This window comes from Schistocerca cancellata, chromosome 2, assembly GCF_023864275.1.
Source record: "Schistocerca cancellata isolate TAMUIC-IGC-003103 chromosome 2, iqSchCanc2.1, whole genome shotgun sequence".
NCBI lineage: Eukaryota > Metazoa > Arthropoda > Insecta > Orthoptera > Acrididae > Schistocerca > Schistocerca cancellata.
Genome location: NC_064627.1, coordinates 662,951,069 through 662,973,212, shown reverse-complemented (window position 1 = coordinate 662,973,212; position 22,144 = coordinate 662,951,069). Strand labels below are relative to the sequence as shown.

The 22,144-nt window shown below is 39.2% G+C and overlaps 1 protein-coding gene across 1 annotated transcript in view; it reads right to left on the bottom strand.

Annotated features, from left to right (window-relative positions):
• Nucleotides 1–22,144, bottom strand: part of LOC126162355 (nose resistant to fluoxetine protein 6-like) — a 170,557-nt gene that overhangs the window by 41,707 nt on the left and 106,706 nt on the right. Inside the window, exons 8-10 of the mRNA XM_049918809.1 lie at nucleotides 21,664–21,832; nucleotides 10,447–10,640; nucleotides 5,375–5,516 (exon numbers count right to left, since the gene is read on the bottom strand). Of these exons, the coding sequence (XP_049774766.1) occupies nucleotides 5,375–5,516; nucleotides 10,447–10,640; nucleotides 21,664–21,832 (505 nt within the window). The remainder of the gene's footprint in view (nucleotides 1–5,374; nucleotides 5,517–10,446; nucleotides 10,641–21,663; nucleotides 21,833–22,144) is intronic.

The following is a 22,144-nucleotide window of genomic DNA, read 5'->3' as shown; positions in this document are numbered from 1 at the left end:
TTTTCTTTTTTTTTTTAAAAATGCATACTATACATAGATCTTGTCAAAAGCCAAGAAGTGATTCTTCTTGGCATTGTAGCTCTCAGGGGCACCCTGAGATGCTGTTTGTGTGATGTGCAGTATTGTGCTGACCTCACTTTGAGTGTGGCACATGACCCACTAGTTTTATTTAGGTTGGTGTGCAATTTTATTTGCAGCCACAAGTTGATAAGACCAAAGGTTCATGCAAGGCTGTATGAATAATGAGTCTGCAAAGACAGTGTCAGTCATTGTGCAGCTGCATATGCAACAGCATTGGACGGCGAATGGAGATGACATGTTATAGGAGGAGATTTAGGCATTCTCGGCTGATGTTGTATAAGGCCACTGATGATACAGAAGTTACTATGAGTAGTTAAGTCAGAGCACAATTGATTCAACAGGGCCTGTCCATGTTTTGCAGGTGTGTTTCTAACTTTACAGTTACAAAGAATGATACAGCTTATCATGGTAATGGTTTGATAAGTGTTGCAGTTGTGCAGTATTCTGGTGATACAGTGAAAGCCATCCAAAAGCGACACAGTTGTTTTGCAGGTATTTGTAGGGCTGGAGACTTTTAATAGAAGATTGCTTATTGCACATTTCAAGTGAACGATGTGCACGAACGGGACATGGATCAGTTGTATTTTACATCTATGATGCCGTTTGTTGTGACAACCAGCAATCATCATAAAATAAATGAGTCAGTGTCCATTGGTGCATGGTTTAAAGGTGATGGTATTTGTAAAAAAATTAAAGAGTCTGGTGACATTACCTTCTATTATCGAAATGCCCTAACAGCATGATAGAGAGGATGGCAACAAGTTACCTAAGGCCTCTTTGCCAGTCATTCCAGACTGGTGGACTGTCTGTGTTCACCAACCAGCAAAACTACCTGACCCCATTTTAACAGCATAAAAATTGGTCACAAGAGATCTGCCGTGCAGCCTTAATACTTCATTGCAGGAAGGCACTACCCCTGGGTACATGAAGCCAGTTTGCTGTTGCTTACTGATCAATCACTTACTACAATGGCACATACAACATGTGTCACTATGTGAGAGACATCAGTGACCATGTATGAAAAGTTCTGCATCATGGAGGCCAACTACAGTCAGCTAGAAAAGGAAGTCCTAGAAATCATGTACCATTACAAAATTTCATCAATGTCTCCATGGCAGAAAATTTTGTCTAGTGACTGCTCTGTTTCATCATACGAAAGATATGCCTGATTGTACAGCAGCAACAATGCTGCAACAATGGTCATTACTTCTAATTATCAGTATGAATTTCTTTACCATCCCACAGCATAGCATGCAAAAGCAGACTCTATGCCTCACTTACCCATGGGAAGCTACCCGGACTTCAAAGAATCAGAAGTGTCTTACCTTCAAATTAATCAGTTTAATTTGCAACCACTGCAAGCTTTTCCCACTGATTGTCAGTGGATTGTACAAGAAGTTACTGAACAGGATCAGTCACTATGATTGCTCAGGTACTAAATTTGGATGAGTTGGCCTAGTAATCCAAAATCCATTCCAGGAGCAATAGCATGAAAATGCCATAGTCATCACAACAACCTTTCTCTCCAGAATTGTGTAATTTTATTGTGTATTCATAATGAATCAAAGTGAGTCATGATTTCCACATAACTGCAGCAAAATGTTTCGAAACTTTTACATAGAGGACATTTGGGAATCGTCAGAACTAAACAGCCAGCACAGTAAACTTCTTTTGCCTAGTATACCAGTACACTTCTTATGTTCTCCTTACTTTGTTCTTCATGTGTTAATTTGCTTCCAAGGTAGCAGAATTTATTACATTTATCATCGTAATGGTTGCCAATTGTGATGTTAAGTTCATTATAAATCTCATTTCTGCTACTCCTCATTACTTTTGTCTTTCTTTGGTTTACTCTCAGTTCATATTCTGTGCTCCTTAGACTGTTCATCCCATTCAACACATCCTGTCATTCTTACTTTCTTTGAGGATAACATGTCATCAGCAATCACAGTGAATTTTAATCTCAATCATGAACTTTTCTGTTATATCTGTCATTGCTTCCTTGAAGTGTAGATTGAACACTAGGAACAGAATGCTAATCCCTGTCTTTCAACCTTTTTAATCTGAGCACATTGTTCTTGATCTTCCATTCTTATTGTTCTCACTTGATTCTTATCCATCTTTCCCAATATCTTACTACTATTTTCTCAGAATTTTGAATATCTTGCATCATTTTACATTCTCAATCACATTTTATTTTTGACAAACCCTTTGAACATATTTCAATTTTTCTTAAGTTTGATGCCTGAGCCACTGAGCTGATTGTGAGATAGTTCTTGCACTTTTTGCCATTGCTATCTTTGCAATTGTGTGGGTGATGTTTTTCCAAAAGTCTTATGGTATGTCTCCAGACTCATACATTTTGCACACCATCTTGGATAGTCATTTAGTTGGGACTTCTCTAGGAATTTCATAAGTCCCAGAGGAATGTTATTATTCTTTCTGCCTTATTTCAATGCAAGTTTTCCAAAGCTCTTTTAAACTCTGTCTCTATTACTAGTTCCCCAGTGTCTCTCATATCAACTCGCATTTATACCTCAGTCACATCATCAGACAACTTCTCTCCTCCGTACAGGCCTTCAGTCTACTCTTTCTCCCTACCTATTCTCTCCTCTGCACTTAGCAGTGGGATTCCCATTGAACTCTTAATGCTGATGCCTTTGCTTTTAATTTCAGTGCAGGCTGTTTTGAATTTTGTCAAGTTGAACCAGTCCTTCTATGACTATTTCTTTTTTCAGTTTCATCAAGATTTCTCTGCAGTCATTTTATCTTGGCTTCCCTGCACTCCATATTTACAGGATGGTTCAAAAAGAATATACATATTACATAGTACTATGTAGTCAAAACTATTGATTGCTGCATCACAGCTTGGTTATTGGAGGAATGAGTGGAATGAGTACATTGCCTAGTTTATATTCATTGCTGTTAGGTGTTGGTTGTTTTCCATTTCCTTTGTTACTGTCACATGTTTCAAATGGCAGCTCTGCAGCAGAAATCATTTTATGTTCATGAGTTTATGAAGTGCACCTCCATTATTACAGTGCAAAGACTTTTCAGATTGAGGTACAAAACTGATCCTCCAAATGGATGGAACACTTGGAGATGCTGTTGACAGTCTGTAGACACAAGACATTTATTAAAGGAAAGAGTCCTAGCCACCCTCATCTTTTGGATTAAAACATCACATGCATTCAAACTGCCTTCCAACATCATCATACAAAATCAACTTGTCATGCCAATTCAGAGTTACAACTGCCTACAACAACAATTTGGCATGTTTTGAGACATCATTTGGTTATGAAGCCATACAAGTTATAGCTGTTATGGGTTCTAGGTCATGCCAACAACGCAAACATGTGATACTTTCTGAGAAGCTTCAGAATGTTATTGACAATGATAAGAATGTTGCACAAAATGTCTTGTTCAGAGATGAAGCAACTTTCTACCTTAGTGGGAAAGCAAACAAACACAATGTTTGAATTTGGGGCCAGCAGAACCCAGATGCACCCATTGAAAATGTATAAGATTCACCCAAAGTCAATATGTTTAGTGCAATATCCAACTCTTCTGGTTATGGCCCATTCATCTCTGATGGAAACATGATTGATGGTCAGCTGTATTTTCCTATGTTACAAAACTGTTTCTGAGGCTGGGTGAGGACAACTTTGTTTTTCAAAAAGATGGGGCACCTCCTCACTGGAGTCACCAAGTGCATGAATATCTGAATGAATTGTACTGAACTGTTGGATTGGTCATCAAACAGCTGGAAACTTAGCACTTCTCACCTCACTTCTGTGGTCACTGGATTTGATTCTCTGTGACTTCTTTCTGCAGGGTTTAATTAAGGTCTATGTTTATGCACCAGCATTACCACAGAACCTAAAAGAGTTGAAGAACCGGATCTGTACTACCATAACATCACTGATGATAGACATGCTTTTCTGAGTGTGAGAAGAATTCAAGTATCAATGTGATATCGTTCATATCACTGGTATATCACTGGTGGTGGACATGTTGAACATCTGCAATCTAAAGTTGAGAGATTCGTAAATATGTGTCTCAAGTGGCATAGTTGTATGACTTGCAGTTTAATAAATATATGTGTTCAAAATATGTATATTCTTTCAGAAAAACTCTGTATTTCATTCCTAAGTGACTCATATTTTTATATTCCTGAATTTCTCTGATAATTTTTGTACTTTATTCTTTCATTGATCAATTGAATTTCTTCTGTTATCCAAGATTTATTCACAGTTACATTCCTTGTACCTATGTTCATCTGTCCAACTTCTGTAATTGCTCTCTTTAGAGATGTCCATTCCTCTTCAGCTGAACTGTCTGTTGTGGTATTCCTCATCATGGTATCTACAGCATCAGAGAAATCCAAATTCATCTCACTATGCCTTATTGTTTCAGTACCTTCTTCTTAACACAACGATTCTTGGCAGATGAGTCCCTTAAAATTCAATCTATTCTTCATCATTACTAAATTGTGATTCGAGTCTATATCTGCTCCTGGAAATATCTTACAATACACATCTGATTTTTGGGTCTCTGCCTGACTATGAATCTTCCCTCATCTTCAGGTTTTTTTTAAATTACACCTCCTCCTCTTGTGATTTCTGAACAGTGTAGTCACTACTACTAGCTGAAATTTATTGCAGACCTCAATTACTCTTTCTTCTCTCTTATTCCTACTATGAAGCTCATGTTCCCCAATAACTCTTTCTTCTGTTCCTTCCCCCACTATCCAAGCCACCATGATTATTAGATTATAATCTCTTTTTGCACACTGTATTAGCCATTCAATATTGTCATATACTTTCTCTGTCTCCTCATGCTGTGACATTGGCATGTATACCTGAACTATTGTTGTTGGTGTTGGTTTGTTGTCAGTTCTGATGACAACAACCCTATCACTAAACTGTTTGCAATAACTCACTCTTTACCCCACTCTTCTATTAATAAGGAATTCTACTCATGTAATGTGTTTTTCTGCTGCTGTTGATATTACCCAATATTCATCTTACATTCTTTTTATTTCACTTCACTGACACCTATTGTATATACAGTGAGCCTTTCAGATTTTTTAGCTCCCATACCACTTCAAACTTCTGACATTTCGTACTTTGATTCACAGTATGTTAACCTTTCATTGATTATTCTATCTTTTTCTCATGGTCACAAAATGAAGCTCTTAATAAAAATAATTGACAAGTAAATAAAAAGACAAGTACATTGGATCAATTCATTATCATTATGAGATAGTACTATGATATTAAGAGATACTCACCATAGGGACTTTAAATGCAGCTGAAATTCCCTTATGAGTGAGAATGCCAGATATCATTCCTATGATATATGGAGCGGCTCTAGTATGTGTAGTTACATAAGCTATTTGAAATGTTTTGTCCTCTCTTGGATCTTTGAAATTCCTAAAATAAAATACAAACAACATGATTTCATTGTAGGTCAGGAATGATTTTTATTTTTATTTTCATTCTTTAAATTTTTTATATTACAGCAGTTCTGTAATGCAATATTGCACACAGTGAGAGGCGTCTGTGCCTATCATATATTAAAAGAATAAAGGATAACAGTTCTTTTCTCTCATTATGTTAAACAATTATGTATGATTTTCTGGTACAGTTATGATGAGTACAACCACCTATGTAGTGTAACAACAAAAACAACAAATTACAAAATAGTTTAATTGGATGGACAAAAAATCTACTCACCAAGTGGCAGCAAAACACACACATAAAAGAAGGTTGTAATCAGACAAGCTTTTGGAGCCAGGTCTAGGAAAAGGGGTACATTTCAAGAAAGTCACCCAGAGTTGCAGGTCAGGGAGTCTAATTGCATGGTATGAGAAGGAAAGACATTCCTTCTCATTCCATGTGGTAAGTCTCCCCTGACACACAGTTCTGGGCGATTTTACTAAAATATACCCCTTTTCCTAAATCTCTCCAGTCCTTTTCCTTCAGCACTCTTACTTTGCCTTCAACCCTTCTGCCTGAAGGAGGAGCCACTGGATCTGTTCTGCTGCTGCTTCGTGAGTAAATTTTTTATCCATCCAATTAAATTATTTCTTCTAAATAGTGTACATTATGCATAGAGGCAGACCAATTGTACATATTTATCTACTATTTCAATAACTATTGCCTAATGATTGATATGTAGACAAATATGATGAGCTAATTGCAGAAGGTACAACAGGGAAAAAAACTGCTGCTCTCCTCAACCCAAAGATTCCAAGAGGCCATAGTTTACATGTCGTACATGCTGCTCCAGCAGACAGTGACAGGACAGTGAGCAACTAACTACAGATTGTGACATTTGTTGGGTCAAATAATGCCTGTTGCCTGGGCTCCAAAGTCATATTTTGATGTTGTTAAAAACTGTAATACATGGTCCTGATGTTTAACATTAAGATTTATTGCAAACCAGCTTTTGGCTTTCTAGACCACCCTCAGGCAACTTAAGACTAAACAGATAGTTCAGACATCAGTGAGAGTTTGTTATTGTAAAAAGATTGTTTTTCCAAGGACCTGTGACTTTTATGATTATCTGTCTACACAAAAACACAGTAAAAATAAATACACCTTACATTATATTATACTCAAAGATTAAAATTATAAGAACATACGGGCCAAAATACTACACAAATGAGTACTCACACAGACTACCGTGTTATAGGGACAATACAGCTGGTGACTGTTATGTAATGGATGAAACAGGATCGTTGTAAGTAGTATAACTGTCCCCCAGACGTATTCCATTGACTCCTTTCTCCACCTCTGCCCCCTTCCCTTTGTCCCTTTCATAGCTTCTTTGTATGTTTATTAGGCTTGTGCCTTTTGCATAGATACTCAGTCATGAAGGTTACATATCTGGAAAAATATCCTGTACAGCTAAAACCACTTGATGATGTTGTTTGGACTGTTTGTTTCATCTTGAGTTGTCAGAGAATGATGTAGAGAGCTGGAAGCTGGTTCACAACAAACTATAAAATAAAGGTTAGTGTGTAACATTAGTATTTTGTATTTCAGCTTTTAATATGTCTATGTTCCTCCCTGTACTGATGGAATATTCAGTAAATATTATCATCCTTGGATCATTTCAGTGACTGACGGGGGAAGGTTGAGAGGACCAGTCTTGCTCACAGAACTTCGATGAAGTTCACAATTAGCAACTTGGTCCCCAGAACTGATTATGACCTCCTGGTTCTCAGTCAAATGGACGGCTTAAACCAGATATACTTGTGTTTACAGTAATTAAGTGTGAAACAGTGAGACTAGCAATTCTTCTAAGGACATGGAAGGTAAGTACTGATGTATGCAATAGTCAATATTGTATTAGGACCTGTTTATTAAGAAAACATTTATGAGCTACTCATCAAATAAAAAATAACAGTACATTATTTTACTAAAACATTTATATTTGTATAGTCAACAGAGCTTAACTAATCCTAATACTTTCTGAAGAAATCACACACAGGAAAAATAATTTTCCAGTGAAAATTATTTGTAACATATTGTTAACCTAATTCATTAAGTTTTACAAAAACACCCACATGTGCACCTGTTAAAAACACCCACATGTGCACCTGTGTGTGTGTGTGTGTGTGTGTGTGTGTGTGTGTGTGTGTGTGTGTTTGTGTGTGTATTGGTATTAATTGGTATTAATAAACTTCTTTCAAGGTTGAAACTTCATCAATGGTGTTGCGCTCATTCAGTTTAGTAGAACGATAGATAGTATTAGCTACGCTACTATTTATAGTTTTAAAAGTTTCTTTTGAGAAATGTTCATACTTCAGTCATCAGTCTTCTCAAACCCGAGTGACACTCCCTCACAGCACTACGATATCGTGAACCGTCACACACATGTGCTCCCTTCTCACTACATTTCTGCATTGAAAACCCTGAGATGTAGCTGCAGTTCGAAGAAGGAAGAAAGAAGAGGAAAGATCAGTGAAAGAAATGGAGCAAAGAGAGAAGGGGAGGTCACAATTCAATGGTAGAAGACTGGTACACATCTTCTTCAGCACCAGAATCCAGATGTCACTCAGTTTCATGTCTGCCTCCTTCCTATTGAAATTCCTGGGGTGCTTTACAATCTCAATGGCCTCTCTCTATAATCTTTCATGGTATCTGCTTGAAGCTTCTAGTGCTTGAGTCCTATTAAAATGAATGTTATGGTCTCTTGCCTGCAGAGTATGTTCCACAACTGATCTGTCAGTCTCCTCACTTCTGCAATTGCCATTGGGTTCTTCTAGTCATTTCTTGGCCATTCTTTATGTATTACCCATGTGCAACTCCCCACAACTACACAGAATCATATAAATTCCTTCTTTTTGAAGTGGTTGGCAAACATCCTTGGCTGATTTTATGTGATCTTGTATCTTCTTGGGGGGATTTATAGATTACCATGATGTTCCAATTTTTCATACTTTTCCTCTGCAGTTGATAATGTCATTAATGAAAGGCAGGAAAACTTTCAATTTCACCAGCACTTGGTCATTGCTATGACTTTTACATGATGGTCTTAACACTCTTTTCACCTCAGCAAACAAATAACTGTTCTTGAGCAATTCATTGGTGAGTTGTTTTAATTCTGTGTCAAGTGTTCCGGTTCACAGATTTTCCTTGCTGTATCTGCCAACCTTTTTATGATGCCTCACTTTTGTTGTGGATGGTGGTTCCAATCCTGGTGTAGGTAACAGTCTGTGTGCATGGGATTTTGGTAAAGGGTGTGGCTCAAGCTATCATCTTCTTTCTTGAAAACTAGCACCTCAAGAAAATTCAGTCTCCCATTGCACTCCTCCTTCCTGGTAAACTGAATCTTCAGATTGATCCCACTGAGATATTTGTGAAAATGACCGAGTTCCTTCCTGCCATGCCACCACAAAATGAACGTATCATCCACATACTGAATATTTGATTCCAGTACATGGATGATAAGTTTGTTTTGTGGCGGTATGTATCCTTGTAATTTTACAAGTTTTACAAAATGTCTGATCATGTAGATCATAAAATTCTTTAAAAACAAGCAAGTGAGAAATTTAATATCTTAGCTTGTAAAATTGTGTTCTTCATTAAAGCACATATGCACAAAGCTACATTGTCCAAGTGGAGCAGCTCAAGTAAGGAACAGCCAAGGATAAGTAAAGCCCATGTAAAAATTTTGTTTCTTCCAGTCCATACCTCCACCCAACAATCATCAGTCCACTCTCCCACTCAGCAACCTTTTGATAACATTCCAAGAATAATACACCTCTTATATTTTATTGCCTTCTTTCCCTTGATCCATTTACAATGATACAAACCTCACAATATGCACAAATTGGTGCACCAGTGTATTAAAATTCATATCAATAGTATTGTGACTATGTAAAAAGACAAAATTATTATCAGCCCTGCCAAATTACCAAAAAGATCCTGGAGACGTAGCAACTCTGATGTCTTCAGCATATACATCTTCAATACCTTAACAACAGAGTGCATAACTTCACTCTGAAATCTACACCAGGCAGCAAAGTCTACATGAAAAATATTTCTATGCATATTATATTGTAATTATGCATATTTTAGTTTTGCTAAAACTAGTAAGGAATAAATGTAATGGTAAGTGAGTTTAAGTATTCCAAGATCATAAAGATGCCTATGAAAGATATACAGTTATTTGCTTGCACAAGATTCTCCTTGGTCACTTCTGCTGTGCCCAGAAAATAATTCAGTAAGTTAACACAGACAGAAGATATGCCAAATATGTCTTTAGGTTAAAACAATGAGGGATACTTGTAAGAGCAAAGCACATTGAATTGAGTACAGAAATATGACACTAATACAAGTATGCAGAACATTTAGGTTTCAATTTTAATGTAGCTCTGGCGTAAAGAAGTAACATGTAAATTTTAGAAGAGAATGTTGCACAAGAGCTGAAAGAATATTTATCTTTATTATTAGGCTGGATGTTCTACTATGTTCTAATTACAGTTCCACATTTTCTGGTAAGTGGGTTTCATTTGCTTGCATACATACATGTGACATGAGAGCTGTTATAAATCAAGTAAGGAGAGATGCAGCAGTATTTACTGTCATGTAAGACAATGTTTCATGAACAAATAAAAATGCGCCATGATACAAAGGAAAAATGGGTAAAGAAGGAAAAAAAAATGTAGGATAAAAAACAAAGGCAATAAAGCAAAATATTCAAGAAATTGTTATGGGACATCAGTTTGAATGTAGACAAATGTAAATAAAGGAGGCTATGTTTGATCTCCTGTGCAAATATGTATAACAGCTGTCATCATTGATATCAGAGAATAATATTACCAACTGCTATTATTTTTCAATTACTAACCTGGGAAATGGTTTCACGATTGGTTCAATATTCCACATGTATATGACAAGGAATGGTATAAGTACTGACAAGGTAGCTATAACACCAGTTATAATCCAGCCAACTTTTGGCCATCGCCATATTATGTAGATAAGAAAAGTAGTCAGCACAAACATTTGGAAATCAACAGCCAGGTACCAACTTGGAAACATGCACTGAAAGATGAAGAAAACAATACATATGTAATACAGAAAAGAAAAAAAATGAGTACTTTTAGAACATTGAGAGCAAAAAAGGGAATTCTGCCAACTTCTATAGCTCCACATTTTTAGCAGTTGTTGTTATGCAGGCATATTGAGAGCATAGTCTGGCATCACTGTTTCATCAGTTCTGTAAATTGTACTACCAGAATGGTTTGAGGGATACTGGCAGTTAGTATTTTCAGTACTTTACAAACAGAATTTGGTGTTTCGTACATCAACTCTGCACTAACAAAATAACTGTTATAATGTACCAAACAAAGATTCCTTTGTCTACCACTCGATATACTCCCACAAGAACTAGCAGAGCCTGTATTGTAAACACCACAATTTTGTAAACTTATAATCAATAGTCTATTTTTCACAATCTGATATTATAGTGAAGTACAAAAAACCTGATTTAATCTATAAAACACTTTATTTATTCTAAATTTATGTCCCTTTTGGAAACTGCTCCAATCAAACCTACATTTGAAAGAATGTTTCATTTTATATTTCAAATGTAACTACTACAATACATTAATTATTAACTTTTGACTTTGGGAAAATTACAGCTTCTTGTAATTAGAATGAACTTCATGTCTGAGTTAAAAACATTGCTTAACTGACTGTGGTGTCGATAGGTCACATCGACCACACAAATTACAATCTTTGGAACATTAACTGCTCTGACGAGCCACCATGTTTAATTCAATCTGCCTTTGTATTTCATGCAGTGTTCATGTGTATCAGTCTTTATGGTAAAATATATGTGTATATAGAAAACTTGGGAACTGTTTATTATGTACATTATGACCCATATCCAGAATCCCATATTGGTGACCCTGGAAAAAAAGTTCTACGTCTTCTGCGACTTCCATGCCGGTCGTATAGAATCAACAGGTTTTGTGTCAGACGCCATGGCTACATCACCACACATTCTTTACAAGGATTTGGAGGCCCAGCTCTTATGACCAGGCCAACACAACCCTCTGTTGTTGATTATTTTGCAGCTAACGGACAATGATCTATGATCTTCGACGAGGATAACCTCTACTTTAGAGTCTCCACAACGACCGTGTGTCACGCAGTTACCTCAAACAATGGACTCAGGTTTTGTTTCACTGGATTATGCACAACAACAAGTGAAAAGTGAAGTGGATGATCTACTAAATAGTGTGACGATTGATTGCTTGTATGAAGTTCAAAGGGACTGAAATTCACACACGTGCTTTGATCCTCTAGGCACCATGTGCAATACCGCCATTTTTGCAAAACACACACACAGTCAACTATTACCAAGCTACGCCAGCCTCACCTTCCCCACAAATCAGTAACAGACATTTTTATGCATCCAGTTCGCCAGACCAAACCACCAGATTGGCAGCCCAGTTTCACGATCATGTGGGTACGAGTGCCCTCAACATAGCCTCTTCACCCAGCAATTACTACGTCAGTGCAACCGCCAACAGGTTTCACCAGTGTTTTATGGTCCTACCACGAAGGGTGCGTGGCCAGTGTACGCGGAAAACTCTTGTTGTTGCCACTTTAAGCTCCAGGCCACGCCCCCCCCCCCCCCCCCCCCCCCCCCCGCCCACCCACAGGGGGCCTCGTTTCCGACCAAACAACCACTCATTCCTTCTCCAGTTCCATCTGAGTCTGCCAAAGCAGCCTTCTGCATCATTTCCGAGTTGGACAATGTCAGTGCTATTCCTGCAATTTCCAGTCCAGTTTACAGGCCCTCATTACATGCCGCTTGCCCGTTCACTCCCACGGTACCAACCGTGCCTGCCACGTTGTGTTTTCAGGCATCTTCAGAGACATTACAACCAGCCATTTTTCCAAACGTCTGTACTAGTAACATTTCTGCTCAGGTGATGCCGGATCCCAGCATGAACTCTTGTGCAGTGGGACCGCAGGCCTTCCAAGACATGCCGAAGCCACCTTTGTCTCCACCTCCAGTCCGCCTACCCAAGGTACCTCCCCTATACGAGAACAATCCAGTTTCATGGTTTGCACTGGTGGAGCACCTCTTCGAGCTGCATCAAGTGACTGATGACAACTCCAAGTTCTTATGTTTGGTCACACACCTTCACTACCACTTGGATTTAATTAGTGATCTCCTACTTTCGCCTCCACCACCACCAAAGTACAAGTTCAGCAAGAAAACAATGTTTATAATCAAAATATGTATGAGGAATACCTGGGAGCCGCACTCCCTCACAACTTTGGCGCTGCCTCAGGTTACTCGTGAGTGAACACACAATTCCAGACGTCACCCTGTGGGTGGTATGGTCTGCCAAGTCACCTACCAACCTACAGATACACCTCCTGCCACACTCGAGTCTATCAGTTCTCACTTATGCATTGCAAATCAGCTGCATGCGCTCCTGCGCCATAAACACCCAGCTCATCCACCATCGCTGTGTGACGCTACACCTCCTTTTTACCAGCTGTCTGCTGGCAGGGGCAGGGCCTGGTCCGCTTCCACGCCTTCTACGCTGCCGGGCAGTACTCGCTCACTCTCTCCTCTTTCCAAGCACTCAAGAATTGCCCACACTCCATACGTTTCAGAACAGATCAACGAGGACAAGCCTCCCCTGCTATCACAGTCACTGCCACCGCCACATCTGGCTCATCCATACTGTCGGTACCACAAGATTTTTGGGGCTGAGGCCACGAAGTGCAGGTTACCTTGCCAAGTGGTTGTTTATATGTGACAGACATTTCATCACAGTTTGTCTACCTAATTGACACTGGCACTGACATGTCTATCATACCTCGATCATTGGCTCCAACAAACTTTTCACCGACAAAGTCTCTCCTACGAGCTGTCAGCACATCAAAGTTACAAATTGTCGGCTCTGTGAAAGTGATGGTGCACCTATCACCTTCTCTGCATTTCCTGTGGACCTTCTACATTGATGAACCAATTCTCGGTATGGATTTTTTGTCCCATTACAAGCTCTCCCCGAACGTAGTCCAGTGTTTAGTTTTACACCACCCATCTAACACTCAGATGCCGTGCTCTGGCACCCAGTCTCCTCGTTCCATTTCTGCTGCAACATGGGATTTAGTACATGAGTGTTCCGTCCTCACGGGCAAGATTGTGATGTGTGTCACTAATCTACTTTCAGAATATTACTCAGTGGTGCACCTTTGCCGTGAGAATGACAAGCTGAAACAACGCATTGCTTACACTTACAACGAGGTTGTTAAGGCCTGCACCTCACTGTTGAAACTGCAATCTGCAGTTCCTTCACCAGATTGAACTTCATCGCCAAGCATCAGTTCAAACAGTCATCAGGTTAGTTAAAAATCAATCATTGCGTGTGACGATTCACGTTCAGTGACCTCCACACTGCCCAACCACCCACTAAGCGCAGTGCCTCATGTTTCAAACAGTGTCTCTAATAACAGTCGCTTGTGCAGCACGATCACGCCCACTACGCATGCAGCTGCCCCGCTTGTTGATAAACATTCCCCCTCTCCTGTGCACCAGCCAATCAACTTGGCGGCCATCGTCGTCCCTTGTGCTACGCCAGCACCTCTCTCACCCACGCTGGTTGCCCAAGACAAAGTTAACAACAGACAGTCGCTGCGTGCCCCATTTCGCTCCATGCTGTGCGCACAGCCGACCTCTACAAACAAGCGCACACCGCACTTGCGTAATAGGCATGTTACTTTCAGACTGCCTTTTCCCAATCACTCTAGTGGCTATGCCTCATCGCGCCCCACTCGTCCCAAAACTCCACGTTAGAACATTACTCAGCCTCATGTGCAGTTCTCAGTCTCTTCCGTCACTGATGGAATGGAACACAAGATAATTATGACTGCTGGCCCTCCTATTAGACACATGGTTAGACATCTCAACCCCATTAAGTTGCACGCGGCCCGGCAGCAAATTAACAAACTTCTGGAGGCAGGCATCCCACAGCTATCGGACAGCAATTGGTCTTCACTAATTCACTTATCACCAAACACAACGGTTCTTTTTGAATGTGTGGTGATTACAGACGTTTAAATTCTGTCATGGACAATTACCCCGTGCCAAATATAAATGATTTTACTCATACGTTATCGGCGCCACAATATTCAGTGTCATTGACTGCAAATGTGCTTATTACCAGATTCCCATAACGCCGGAAGACATTCCAAAGACTGCGATCATCACGCTGCTCGGTTTGTTCCAGTACTACTTCATGCCATTTGGTTTAAAGAATGCGGCAAAAAAGTGGCAACGATTCTTTGGCTCAATCTTACGATGATTCGAGTTCTGCTTCACATACCTGGATGACGTACTCATTTTCAGCAAATCGACTGAAGACCATGAAGATCATTTATCTCACGTCCTCCAGACTTTGGCATCCAACGGTGTTGAGTTCAACAAAGATAAATTCCAATTGTATCACTCATCTGTGACATTTCTGGGTTATACTGTCTCTGCAGATGGAATACAGCCTCCCAAATCCCGCATGCAGTCTATCACGTCATTGCCACCCCCGGCTATGTACGAAGAACTCAGATGTTTCCTAGGTACTATAAATTACTACTACCGTCATCTACCTTCTGCTGCTGCCGTGCAGGCCCCACTGATGGACTCGCTCTCCGGCAAACAAACTTCGGTCGTTAAACCAGTCCATTGGACTGAACCCATGCTAGAGGCTTTCAGGGCTCTTAAAACAGCTTTAGCTGATGAAGTTGTACTCTTCCACCCTAATCTGTCTGCCAATCTGTTCATCACTATGGACGGGGCAGTATTACAACAGAGCAAAGGCGACACAATTTCACCACTTCATTTCTTCTCCAAAAAACAGTCTACAGCACAGAAGAAATACTCCGCTTTTGATAGAGAGCTTCTGTTGATGTGTGAGGCTGTCAAACATTTCCGCACTCACATCGAGGGCCATCCTTTCTTCATTCTTACTGATCACAAACTGCTGGTGGACGCCTTCTGCGACCCACCAGAGGATCCTTCACCCCCCCCCCCCCCCCCATGCTTCCGCCACTTCGACTTGGTCTCCCAATTTACTACATACGTACACTACATCAAAGGCACGGAGAACGTCCCCACTGATTTCCTCTCATGGATAAATGCCGTTTCAAGTATCGTAGATTTATCCAACCTCGCCACTCTACAGGCTTCGGACGAGGACACTCAAGATCTGCTCATGGACCCGCAGTCTTTGCTCGTGTTTACCGAGGCTAAGTTCCCTGGCCTTTGCTCCTGCCCACGCTGCACCAACAGGTTTTCGATGCCCTGCATAATCTCACCCACCCTGGCATCTGAGCCACCATTTGCCTCGTCACCGAGCATTTTGTGTGGAAAGATGTGAAACAGGACTGTCAAACATGAGCACACTGCTGCATTTCCTGTCAATGAAACAAAATAGGACGTCACACCTCTCCACCACTCGGCAAGTTTGACATCTCTAAGGGACTTTTCCGTCATGTAGATATCTACCTTATTGGTCCCTGCCTCTGTCGGAGGGCCACAGGTATATCCTGTCCACAGTAGACTGAATGTCTCGTTGGGTGGAAGCTGTCCCCTTAACAAATATCACAGCAGAAACTGCGGCCAAAAGATTCATTTCTTCTTGAATCACTAGGTTCGGCTGCCCGTCCACCATCTCAACTGACCAGGGTCGACAATTCGAATCTGCTCTTTTTATGATTCTCTGTAATCTTTGCGGTATTAAAAAGATCCATATGACAGCCTACCACCCGCAAAGCAAGGGGTTGGTGGAACGATGGCACCGCAACCTTAAAACTGCACTCATGTGACATGACTGTTTCTGGGCCAAGGCACTTCCTTGGGTGTTACTAGGCCTATGTCCTACAGTTAAACCAGATTTACATGGGATGATTTCAGAATTCGTTTTCGGCAAAAACCCGGTTTTACCTGGGGAATTAATTCTCCCCCTAGGTTCAGGGGATTCCCCCTCTTTCCCAAGCTTTATCAGAATGATGCGTGCACAGTTTAGAAATACCCAGCTACACCCACCTGTCAGCCATTCCCCACCTGACACGTATGTGCTGACTGCACTCAGCACTTGCTCACACGTCATGCTCAGGGATGACTCTGTCAGACAACCCTTACAACCCCCTTACCTTGGTCCCTTCGAATTACTCCGGAGAAGCAAAACTACGTAGTTGGACTGCCTGAGCACATGTCCTTTTGACGAATCCGCTAATGAGTCTGTTCAACCTACGGTTGGGTTTTCTCCATCCAAAGAGTCACCACTGCAGTTTGCGGGTTCCTCATGCATGTCATCATCATCCCCATTCACAGGTTTTGAACACATTTCAGGTACTAGAGACGCAGATGTCCCGTCCTTCATTTTGCACTGCAACATATCACCTGACCGCGTCGACGACATTTTGATTATGGTGTTAGATCATCGTGTGCTTGTACTGCTCACCAACAGCACAGACCCAACCCTCACCAAGGAACTCAATGTCATGACAGTGCACAGCTTGTCCCTTCCACAAGAGTGTGACCTGTCATGTGTTCAAGCTTTCATTTCTTCGGACAGCTCAGTATGTATTCGGGGAAGGCACACTCACATGCCGCCTCCTCTCCCATACCGCTACTCCCAAGTTGGCTGACGCATCATTCCCCCCTGCTGGTTTTCGGATTACAAGTTGGACCGGCAGCTGCCCGCCACACCTTTGCATGCTGATCCGATGGAGATGGAGCTTCCGGTCATGCGCCTGCCGCTTCACACCACTCATGCCGGCGCTGACACCCACACGACTCCCCTTCAGGGCTCAAAGGCTGTACTCCATACTGCAGGGGTTGGGGCTGTGTGGCTTCGATAGGTCACATAGACCACACAAATTACAATCTTCGGAACATTAACTGCTCTGATGAGCCGCCATGTTTAATTCAGTCTGCCTTTGTACTTAATGCAGTGTTCATGTGTATCAGTCTATGGTAAAATACATGCGTATATAGAAAACTTGGGAACTGTTTATTATGTATATTATGACCCGTACCCAGAATCCCTTGTAAATCTTACACTACAGAAAATCATTTTTGGAAATAGTTCATGTAATGATCCTTCCCAGATGACTTGTAAAATGCATTTATTTAGCAATGTTTTCAAACACAATTATTTTTAATTATAAGTCTGAACAAGTGAAAACAGAAACAATGTCATGCAATAATTTCATTGTTTTTATGCTGTATGTTGTATGGCATCAGTGTATGCTGAATTAGTTGATTTCTTCCTGAAGTTGAATAATTCAGTCTGCAACAGTTCGATGTTTATACTTGGGTTACATGTAAAGAGAAAATATTGTTTTATTAAACTGAAGTGCCACAATGCACAGAAATTATCTTTATCACATACTGGAGTGCGTGGAAGAGATCATACATACCAGAATTTATAGGTTTTCTATTTACAGCAGTATGGTTATGGTAACCCTATTGTCAAGTTAATAATTAAAAGTTAAATATCTGCTGTTTCACATAGTGCTACTACTTTTTATGAAGTTTCTGTATAGTTCAATGTTCAACAGAAACAAAATACAGAATTATTAAATTTGAATTTCAGTTATAGTATCATTTTTAGTGGAATATTATATAGTGTAGGTACTCATGGAATATTGTCACTACATTAAAGATGTTAACTTTGAAGCTAATTTCATTCATACATTATATTTGTATACTATAACTTGTTGATTAAATTTACAGCAAAAACTTCATCTTAGTAGTCAATGTCAGTTCTAAAATACCACTTGAAACACACTGCACTCTCCTGAAATACCTTGGGGCTGTGATCCGTAACACAGCTACAAGTAATTACATATGTTATTAGAAAATACCCTATTACATACAATACTTTGAGAAAGCATCCTTATTTACATCTACAGCCACTCAGGAAATCAACTGATGTGCATTCCACAGGGTACTTCTGCAGTGCCATGTATTACAGTTTATTCCTGTTCCACTGACATATGAAGTATAAGTAGAATGACTGCTTAAATGCTCATGTGTGCTGTTATTAACATAACCTTATCTTTGCAGTCCCCACAGAAGCATTACATAGGGGGCACAGAGTACTTCTAGCTTCCTCACTTAATAGTGGTTCTCGAAACATTCTGCGTAGGCTTTCATATGATATTTTACGTCAGTCTTCAAGTATCTGATGTTTCAGTTTTTTAGCACTTCTGTGTGTCAAACAAACATTTGATTATTTGTGCTTCCCCTTCTTTGTGTACATCCAATGTGCCCTATGGTAAGTCCTATTTGGTTGATCAATATTCTAGGGTTGATCACAGGAGTGTTCAGTAAGCAGTCTCCTTTGCACACTGACTGTATTTTCACAGTAGCCTACAAATAAATCAAAGTCTGCCTTCTGATTTACCTTCAACTGTGCCTATGTAATTATTCCATATCATGTCACCACAAATTATTACTACCAAGTCTTTGATTTAGTTGACTGAGTCCAGTTGTTATTAATTGATGTTGATCTTTAAATGTGTACAGGAAGATGTGACTGAATATTTGTGCAGTGTTTTAGAGTATTTTGTTACATATAACTGTGTCACCTGCAAAAAGATGAAGTTAATATTAATACTGTCTCCCAGATTATTAACATACATCATGAGTCAAGGGCTCCAACACACTTCTGTGGGGCACTTCTGAAGCTACTTCTGCTTTCTCAATGACTTTTCATTCAAGACAATGTGTTATGTCATCCCCCCCCCCCCCCCATATTATCATACTTAATTAATTATTGCTTCTTGATTCAAATCCCTTTCAGAAGTCAAGAAATACTGTATCTACAGGACAGTCTTGACCCATGCCTTTCAGGGTGTCTTGTGAGAAAAGCAAGAGTTGAGTTTCGCTTGATTGATATTAATGGAACCCGTGCTGGTTCCAATAGAGGTCACTCTGTCAGAGATATCTCATTATACTTGAGATCAAAATGTGCTCTAAGCTTAAACACCAGATGGGTGACAGTAATACTGGGCACCAGTTTGTGGATCATGTCTGTTATCCTTATTGTTTATGGGTGTGACCTGTGCCCTCTGCCAATAATTGAGCAAAGTTTGTTCATCACATAATCTACAGCATGTTGTGGTTGAGAGGGTCAGTAACCCAACTGTCCATTCTGCAAAGAATCTCTGAACAGTTTCATTGGGTCCTGGGGCCTTGTTCAATTTTAGTGTTTTCAGTATACCCTACTCATTTTACAGTGGTGTAAAAATTAAACTGGGGCAGTCCTTTTGGAACTTACTTTGTAAAGGGGACAAATTTCATTGAATTCTGTGAGAAGTCTTTTAATAAGTTTCTGCTACAACAGTCATTGAAAGCTTCACAAAATGCTATTTTGACAGCCATATATGTTTAATATAGCATATCTGTATCTTTAGCCCTATGGTGTGTTTTAAACCTGTTGTCTTGTTGCCATTGTTTTTAGAAGTTTCTTTGCAGTGACTATATACCATGCAGACAAGGTCAATAACTAACAAAAACATATTGCAGAATGGATATAATATTTAGAAAATCACACGAAAGAGAACAATGAATAAAACTGACAATTTAGTATAATGTACATTTTTACAACCACTATCAATAGTATAGTGCAGTGTGTGCAAAATGAAACATTTTGAGATTATTCATAAAATATGGAAAAAATCTGACTAAAAGTAGTGAATCACACAAAATAAATGATGTACTTATATAGAAGTAAAAAAATATTTCTGCTTCAGTAATGTATAGACAGACAAAGAGGTACTTTATAAGAACAACAGTTTAAGAGATGACTCAATAATATCTGTAAAAATGGGAGGAATTGGACTTTTTAATATTAAAAAAATTATGTTAAAACTGAAGGTGAGTTAGTAAAGAATGAGGAAATTTTTTCCCATGACAATTTAAGCAAGATCTAGCTTAACATGGTCTCTTTATCCTCTGATATGTATGGCACAACAATCATAGAATCTGTGCCAATACTCCAATATTGCCTTCAGAACAACGTATTGTCCATAAAACTGGCCGCCGTGATTATTTTAATTATTTGTAATGGTGGTTTTTGTATCAAACAGGAAAGAGGAAAAAGCTACAAGACTTTTTTTTTAGTTTCCTAATCATGCTGTGCTGCAAGTTACTGAAGCCCCCGACATGTCTACTATTGCATTTGGTTTCCTTCTTGGATTAGTCACTTCAAGTTTTATTGTGAATAGGCATGTCATGAATGCAAGTAATTAAGTAAAACACTGTATATACTGCTGTCGGGAATGCTCAACATCTCTGCCATAGCATCCAACAAAATTTCGTAATCATCCCCTACAATAGCTAGAGCCATGGCAAAATTATTCTCATTCACTGTGGTGGATAGAAGGCCAGGAAACCCTGTTACAAAGTAGGTGTGAAATATGTCTTACATTGTTTGATAGGTAAAACCACAGTAGTTACTTGAATAAAATCTACACAAAAATCTAACTGCAACATTCTGTAAGCTTCCATAATAGATGTCTGTATAAGGAAGCTCACACATAAATTGAAAACAGATACTATTTTTCAGACATGACTGTTTATCCATAATGCTTCTTTCTAGAACTGTTGTTAAGTGTGTACAGACAAGAAAGTGCTTCATTTTTGTATAGCCAACTATGCTTTATCTACTTTTCTGATAAAACATTCTTACACTGTCGTATGTGCTCAACTCAAAAACTTAGCTCTATAGTTTGTGTAGAATATATCTCTCTGGTTTTCATCACATCACATTACAAAGATATCTTCAGCACTGAACTGATGAAAATGCAGATAGCAAACAGCAGCAGTAGCAGCAGCAGCAGCAGCAACAACAATACAGATATCAAGTAGAACTAATAGTTGATTGTAACATGAATGTACTAAAGTTCAAGAAAAGACAAAAAAGAAAATGTTGCTGGAAAGGAAGATATAACAAATCATAACACAGGCATATAAAGTGATAGACTGGGAGAAAAGCATAATTAATAGCAATGTAGATGGTTCTCTTACCAGATTTTTTATATCTAGATAGTTGTTTATGTATAGTATATTAGCCCACCAGTATGCATTACAGCGATTTTGCTCTTTAATAACACTGGTTTTCCAGAATGGTCCATTACCTATGTAAGGTAAGACACAAATTTCAAATAACAGAATAACCAGATATGATGGCGTCAACCTGTCAACATAAAATGTAAGAAAGTAATAGTAATTAACAATAAGTAATATGTAAAACTATTACTTACTTACAAAATGTCAATTAAAACATGTCCTAAGATATTTAAGTACATTTAAAATAAATTTACAACTAGCCAATATTTCTCTTGTTTAAAAATTGTCATTGGCTATTGCCTCACTATTCAGTAAAAATAACAAATGTAACAATTTCAGTTAACAATACTGCATGATGCAAAACAAAAATCCACAAAAAGTTTAGTGTAATGAAACTCATACAAAGTGCAAATGAATAGATTTTACATTTATCTTTATA